The following is a 7,542-nucleotide window of genomic DNA, read 5'->3' as shown; positions in this document are numbered from 1 at the left end:
CCTAACAGGGCTTAATCTAGCCATCTCTGGGCTCTTCCCATAGCTTTCATTTCCTTTTCACCTTCCACCTTAATAACTCACCTCCAATAATAACTGCAACCCAGCCGTCATCATGGATGTACAAGAAGTCCACTATAACAAGCATAAAAAAATATACAATTAAAACTAGATTTGATATACTCCTCCACTTTCAGTTCTTTGATCTCATTGGCTCAGTCCATCCATGGATGGTTTCCTTGGGCCAATCACTTCCTCTCAGCCTAACCCACCTCACAGGATTGTTGCTGTGGGGAAAGTAGGAGGAGGGAGGTGTATGGGATGTATTTGCTACCTTGGATTATTCCAGATTTTGAGAGCTATCTCCTCTCTTCCTAGCTATCCTACATGCTTTTCTGTCAAGGCATCTGGAGAGGGGCAGGGTGTGTGTAGCAGGTTCTTCTAGGAGAAAACTCTTTGCCTTCCACATGCAGAATACCTTCCACCTTCAGTCATTCTGCCTGTTATCCCAAGATGATGCACATGCTTTGTTCCTTTTATTTGATGATTGCCACTATAGGAATCCCTCTCCCTTTGTGTGCAATATCATTGCATTTGTTTTAACAAACTTTCACACTCAAAGGAAAAAACAGAAAAAACAGATGTACCCCTAGCCTCAAAAAAAAAAAAAAAAAAAAAAATTACACACTCTTCATTTTGGGGATTATAGAGTTGGCACTCCAGGATAATCCAAAGGTGCTTTTTCAACAGGCAACTGGACTTTCTGGTTTTTCTTTGAAGACGTTTTGCTTCTCATCCAAGAAGCTTCTTCGGCTCTTGGATGAGAAGCAAAACATCTTCAAAGAAAAACCAGAAAGTCCAGTTAGTTCTTTAAAAAGCACCTTTGGGACAACCATGACCTGGATGATTGAAAATCACCATAGACTCCAGGATAGGAACTCAGGCCCAGCTTCTTCAAAATTGTCATGTTAAACTGCCTTACCTGGATCTATGTACCATGGGTCGAGCTCAGGAGGCATCTTAATGTAGGTGGAAGGCATAGAGGCGCAGTTGGATTCTACCAGCTTTCCATTGATGGTGTAAGGAGTGATGGGACTGTTGCCATTAGAGCGAAATATGGTTTTCAGGGGCACAATGCTGTTGAATTTCACCCCTGAGATGCAACCTGCGAAACCTGGCGTATTGTATTTCTGGATTTCAGGATCAATCACTCCTGTCTCTGTGGACAATGACAGAGAAGAGGACCAGATTAAAACTACTTGCTTCATTCTTCTCTTTCCCTTTTAACACACAGAAAAAGCCTGAATTGAAACCAAAGGGATGAGGATGACGAGATAGAAAAAAATATGGAAAAAATCCTCCCCACGTCTACTCTTATAGTGAGCACTATCCATTTGAAAACAAAAGGACTATGATAAGGGCTATGAAGACAGTGGGGGATGCTGTGATCCTAATCTGGAGAATACAGGGAAATTATAGCATTATCTCTTCGAAGGCAAAGAGAGCGTGTATTGTGCAGATTATGCACATCAGTGGTGGGTTTCAAATTTTTTTACTACCGATTCTGTGGGTGCGGCTTGTTAGACGTGGCATGGCTTGGTGGATGTGGCTTGGTGGGCATGGCAGAGAAAGGATACTGTAAAATCTCCATTCCCACCCCATTCCAGGGGAAGGTTACTGCAAAATCCCCATTTCCTCCCTATCAGCTGGGACTTGGGAGGCAGAGAATAGATGGGGGCGGGGCCAGTCAGAATATTTACTACCGGTTCTCCGAACTACTCAAAATTTTCGCTACCGGTTCTCCAGAACTGGTCAGAACCTGCTGAAACCCACCTCTGATCCACATGTGCAAAAAACAAGATTCAATTCAGAATCAGGGGGGGGGGAGAGAATAAGGTCCTAGAATTTTATTTCTTTTCATTTTTTTCTTTGCCTCTTCTAACAAAAATCTTCAAAGCTTTAGCAAGCTTCTTTTGTAAATCCAATATAACAAAATTATTCAGGTCATTCTCTTGGTTTGTTATTTCTATATCCCTTTTAATTGTTAAGATATCAGACTTAATATTTACAATAATGAAGCATCAGGAAAACAGGATTCCCATTTTTCTGAGCACATAGCTTAATGTGACTGACACAACCAATGAAGCACAAAGTGAGAGGATGTTTTTGTTTTTGTTTTAATGTTCCTTGGCTTTCTCAATTATCCAGAGGGCATCAGCAATAATGTCCTGTGTTGCTTAACATTTTCTAAAGCCAGCTTGAACATCTGGTATCTCTTTTTCCATTAATCCTTGGAAGTTCTAATTTGTATGACTATGCCTGTATTGCATGTGTGGGTGTGAAGGTCTAACTAGGTCAGGTGTACATATGTTGTGTATGTGCATGTTCTCTCCGTCCTATTATATCTGTGGGATGGCAATTGTGTATTGTGAAGCATCATATAACCAAGAAGTGAGTTGTTAGATGTCAGATCCTTCCAAAACTATCATTGCATTCTATAGGTTCACTCTTTAGCTGCTAGACCCGTGATGGCAAACCTATGGCATGCGTGCCACAGCTGGCATGCAGAGCCCTCTCTGCAGGCACGAGAGCAGTCGCCCAACTCAGCTCCTCTGCGCATGCGCGCGCACCTCCCACCAGCCAGCTGATTTTCAGAATGTGTGGAGGGCGAGGTGCATGTGGGAGATGCATGTGCATGCACAGGGGGTCACGTGTGCATGTGTGGGGGGAGGGGAAGCGGGGGGTGGAACACTTCCCATGGCCCATTTTTGGGCCCAGGAGACTGCAGGGAGGCCAGCTAGGCCCAAAATGGGGGGAGGGAAGTGCAGCGCATCCCCTCTGGCCAATTTTTGGTCCCAGGAGTCTGCAGGGAGGCCAGATAGGCCCAAAATGGGGGGAGGGAAGTGCAGCGCGTCCCCTCTGGCCAATTTTTGGTCCCAGGAGGCTGCAGGGAGGCCAGCTAGGCCCAAAATGGGGGGAGGGAAGTGCGGCGCATCCCCTCTGGCCAATTTTTGGTCCCAGGAGGCTGCAGGGAGGCCTGCTAGGCCCAAAATCAGGGGTGGGGGTCACATGCATATGCCCAGGGAGTGGGGGGAGCATGGGGGTTGCATGCACATGCAGGGGGGCAGGGGAGTGTGGGGGTTTATGCGTGCATGCACAGGGGAGCGCATTGCATTATGGGTGCCGGCATGTGCATGCGCTTTCAGCACATGACGAGAAAAAGGTTAGCCATCACTGTGCTAGACCATTTTGGTTTCTTTATATTTTTAATCCTTCCTTTAATCTGCCCAATAGCAGATTAAAGGAATACATTACTAGCAATACATTACAAACATAATAATAACAATAGTATGTGAGAGTGTGACAGAGAAAGAGAGGAAGAAAATGTGTGTTTCAAACTTTCGTAGATGTGGCGGCATCTAACCAAAAGTGGGAAATCTTGGGGAAAAAGCTAAATAGGATCAAACTAGCTAGTATCTGGATGGGAAATCACCAAAAAAATCTCAGATTTATAGGCTAGATTAGGAAAATGCTAGGAAATTGCAAACATATCCCAGAAGAAGGCAGTAGCAAAGCATTTTTGGGCACTTATCAGTAAAACCACTATTGTCACAAGGTCTGTGTGGACACAATAGTATTGTCAGCATGTACACAAGTAGCCCTCAATTTACAACCATTCTCTTAAAGTTTGAAGTTACAACACTCAAAAAGATGAATTGATCCTTTTTCACACTTATGACTGTTGCAGCATCTCCATGGTCATGTGATCAAAATTCAGATGCTTGGTAGTTGACTCATATTTACGACGGTTGCAATGTCCCAGGGTCATGTGATCACCTTTTTTCAACCTTCTGACAGCAAAGTCAATGGGAAAGTCACTTAACAACTGCGTTACTAACTTACCAAATGCAGTGATTCACTTAACAATTATGGCAAGAAAGGTCATAAAATGGGCAAAATTCACTTGACAACAGTCTTGCTTAGCAACTGAAATTTTTGGCTCAATTGTGGTTGTAAGACGAGGACTACCTGTGTGGAATCACATTTTTTGTTCGTTTGTTTTCTCCGTTCTGTTTTGGAACTGATATTGTTTTGCTAAGGGGACACCGGTATCCTGCAAAGAAGATAGGATAGGAAACAATAGGAAGAATACAGAAAAACGGAAGGAAGAAAATAATTCAAATTCGAAGTTGAAGGTAAGGATGCATTGTGCTTTAGAAACATAAAAAGGGTTGTAATATGAGATAGGGATGACATGAAGGATGGATAGAAATCCTAAGAAAATGGCAACAGGGGCATCAAGAATGGACAAGGCCTATTGTTCTTACTCACCCATAAAACGGCCAAGATAGAGCGCCTTGGGAGAATCAAGTTTGCTGTCCACAAAGACAGAGAACTGATTTATCATGATAGGATAATAATCCAACTAGATGAGAGAGAGAGAGAAAAGATGAAAGATATTAAGAGGATTCTCTTAAAATCCAAAAGAGAATTATACAGACTTGTACATAAATGCTTTCAGTTCAAAGATAATTTACTTCCCACTACCCTTTTCTGTATTTAATCAAGAATTATAAACCTATCCCATCCTTTTTTATCACGCCCACATGATGGATAAAAAACTGTAGTTACCTGTGTGTACAAAGTCCGATTGACACGAGTAATGTTGATTCTATGTGGCTGCCCATCAGCCACTGAGCGTGTGCTCAGGGTCAAGCTGAAAGGGAAGATCCCCAGTTGATAACGTAGCTGTAGGGTACCTATGAGAAAAGCATTAATAGTACAAGGTTCCTGCACCCTTACTCAGCAGAGTCAGAAGAAAATCACCACCACTGAGAGCACTGAGCAGACTGAACATAGTTTCAGTTTATTAAATGGAATTCTACATTTAAGAGGCCAAGAACTCTGCTGAATCTGGACAAAAGATATACCAAGTACTCCATTTTGCTTCCAACATGTCCCTCAGATACTTTTGGGAAATTAACACAGAACAGAACTATAATATCTACACAATTTTTAAAATTATCACTAACAACCACCAATAATTTCTTTTTTAAGCTTGAAAAAAAATCTCTCTATAAATGACCATCATTGTATCGTATAGCACTGACTTCTATAATAGTGCAAAAATAGCAATGGCACATTTTGCACTGTTGGTTAACAGTAAAATCCGCTTGGGTGAGAGGTATGGGGAGAAGATAATTTCTCCAATGCATCAAAGCCTTTAACAATTTGATAAATGTCTGCCATGTCAAAAATTGAGCCATTGTTTTTATGAAAATAATGTCCATGTTTTAAGGCTTACATTTTTATCCAGATGTTCAACCCTCTGTTCACTTAGAGTATTGTGTTTTCTAACTTTCCAACACTCTTTAAGACAAAATGACTAGAGGAACATATCACTGACGGACCATAATATTACTGCACAGTTTCCTCCATTTAATTTTCAATCTATTTCTTAATGTTTCCTAGGGAGGACACTGCCTTTTTATTTTTTCATTTCCTCAACTCAGAAAGCTGTTTTAGTGAGAAAATAACTGCCAACAGTTCCCGGAGGAAAGCCATCATAGAAACAAAACAAAAAGTAAGCATATGTTTTGGGATGATATTTTTATTACACAAACCACAATTCTTTGGGAATATTACAAGAAATGTAGATTTTTTTTTCAATTATTTTCTTTTCAGAGAAAATCCATTAAGAAGCTGGTGAAACAGTCATATGTCAAATAGTCTTAGTGTTAAAGGTTGATCATTGGGAGTATCCTGATGAAATGTTCTTCTCATTAAGTAGGACAATCTGACATTTTTAATTGACCTCTCTAAATCATCATGTGAAAACATTGTGAAAGGTTTTGGGTGAGGCAGTGGAGATAGTGTCCCAAGATCCTGGAAGGTGAGAAAGGATGGGAGTTCCTTCCTGAGAGGCAGGAAGAGAATGGAAAGTAAGTGCAGTGCGAACCTCAGAAGAAGGAGGAAGTGTCAACTCAGGGGTGAAATCTACTTACTTTCCTTACTGGTTCGGAAGCGCGCACGTGCATCATGGTTAAAACCAGGAAATAATGACAACCGGGCGTGTGGGCAGAGATTTGCTCCGCACTCACTACTGGATCACCAAACCAATGGCCAAGATCGCTACCGGGAGCATTTCACCCCTGTGTCAACTCCACAAAGCATCTGGAAGCTATCCAAGTCATGCTTACCATCCTCACGGATCAAAATGGCCATGAAGTCATGGACAAAGGTGCTGACATAGAGAAGGACTGCAGGGGCTGAAGTGGTGCGGAAGTTGAGCCCCACTTCCTCCCCTGTCACATTGTAGCCAGGGAGCGGCTGAATTGGTTGATGGAGTATGTTGGCAAATTCCTGTACCACATACAAAGGTGTTGTTAAGATATTGTAGCGCACCCACATGCCTTGTTCAAAATAGGCACCAATATCTGCCAAAAAACAACAGAATAATGCAACAGTTAAGGGAAGACAAAATGCAAGCCAGGAAAAAACTAATTTTTTTCCCACCTCCCTTGCTACTCAAGCTCTTTTGCAGCCTTCCCTTTCTGACCTTGGTGGCTCTTGGGTTACTTTCCTGCTAGCATAGCCCAGTGTATCCAAAAGACATCAGGCCAGGAAAGGCTGCTGAAGCAAATTATGCCAGCCCTCCTGCCCATAGACCCAGCTCTCACCATGATTGCAGAAAGGTCCTTCAAATGCAGAGACTGTGCAGTTGCATGTGTAGTGGCTGTAGTGCTCCCAGCAGAGGCCATTATTCTGGCATGGTATCAAGGGGTTTCGACAATGCCCAGTGCAATTTACCAGAACCCCTTCTGTTTCATTGGCTTTCCCTTCTAAGTTTAGGGTCACTCCATTCATGTGCAAACCTCGCAAACATCCCAAGAATGGATGCAAGTTGTATTCAGCAGATCCTACAGAAGGAGAAATAAATGGCTGTATTTAAAAACATAGAAGTCTAGCTAGCTTAATCAAGTCTATCTTGCACTGCAAACTATTGCAACAGGTTTTAACCAAATATTTTTGAAAAATCATTGGGCTGGATCCTAGAAGTTTCAGAAAAACCTGTTTTCTTCTATATAATCTATGTAGTAGCTCTTCATACTTCACACTTCATACACTATTGAAGAATATGTTTTTGTATTTCTCCTTACCTACTGTCACCAAATACGTGGGGTGATTCCAATTCTAAGAACAATGATAGGACAGTGGATTTGCTTTTAAAATGTTCCACCTTTCCCAAATTAAGAAAATGCTTCTGTCCAAAATCCTGTTAAGCATCTGTTATTCAGTTGATAAAAGGTGGATCTGGGCCAACTCGAAGGGGGTTTTGGGTCTGATTTATAGAAATGATTTCTGATTCACTGTTGTTTAAACACTAATAAACAGAACAAAATATATTAACTCTTGCCCTAAATATACAGTTGAAATAGAAATACGCAGGACTAATTAGATTTTTTTTTAAAGTAAAAGCTACACTGTTCACACAATAGAAGGAAATTCCAAGATTCAAAATTCTACACTCAGTACGCCTTGCTC

At 41.6% G+C, this 7,542-nt stretch overlaps 1 protein-coding gene across 1 annotated transcript in view; it reads right to left on the bottom strand.

The window, feature by feature from the left end:
• Window positions 1-7,542, bottom strand: part of CNTNAP1 (contactin associated protein 1) — a 52,056-nt gene that overhangs the window by 2,935 nt on the left and 41,579 nt on the right. Inside the window, exons 18-23 of the mRNA XM_034416188.2 lie at window positions 6,678-6,917; window positions 6,198-6,434; window positions 4,630-4,757; window positions 4,330-4,423; window positions 980-1,216; window positions 82-132 (exon numbers count right to left, since the gene is read on the bottom strand). Coding sequence (XP_034272079.1) covers window positions 82-132; window positions 980-1,216; window positions 4,330-4,423; window positions 4,630-4,757; window positions 6,198-6,434; window positions 6,678-6,917 — 987 coding nt within the window. The remainder of the gene's footprint in view (window positions 1-81; window positions 133-979; window positions 1,217-4,329; window positions 4,424-4,629; window positions 4,758-6,197; window positions 6,435-6,677; window positions 6,918-7,542) is intronic.

Source organism: Pantherophis guttatus, chromosome 4 (genome assembly GCF_059756535.1).
Source record: "Pantherophis guttatus breed Tessera chromosome 4, ASM5975653v1, whole genome shotgun sequence".
NCBI lineage: Eukaryota > Metazoa > Chordata > Lepidosauria > Squamata > Colubridae > Pantherophis > Pantherophis guttatus.
The sequence above is the reverse complement of the archived record's forward strand: the minus strand, read 5'-3'. Positions and strand labels throughout refer to the sequence as shown.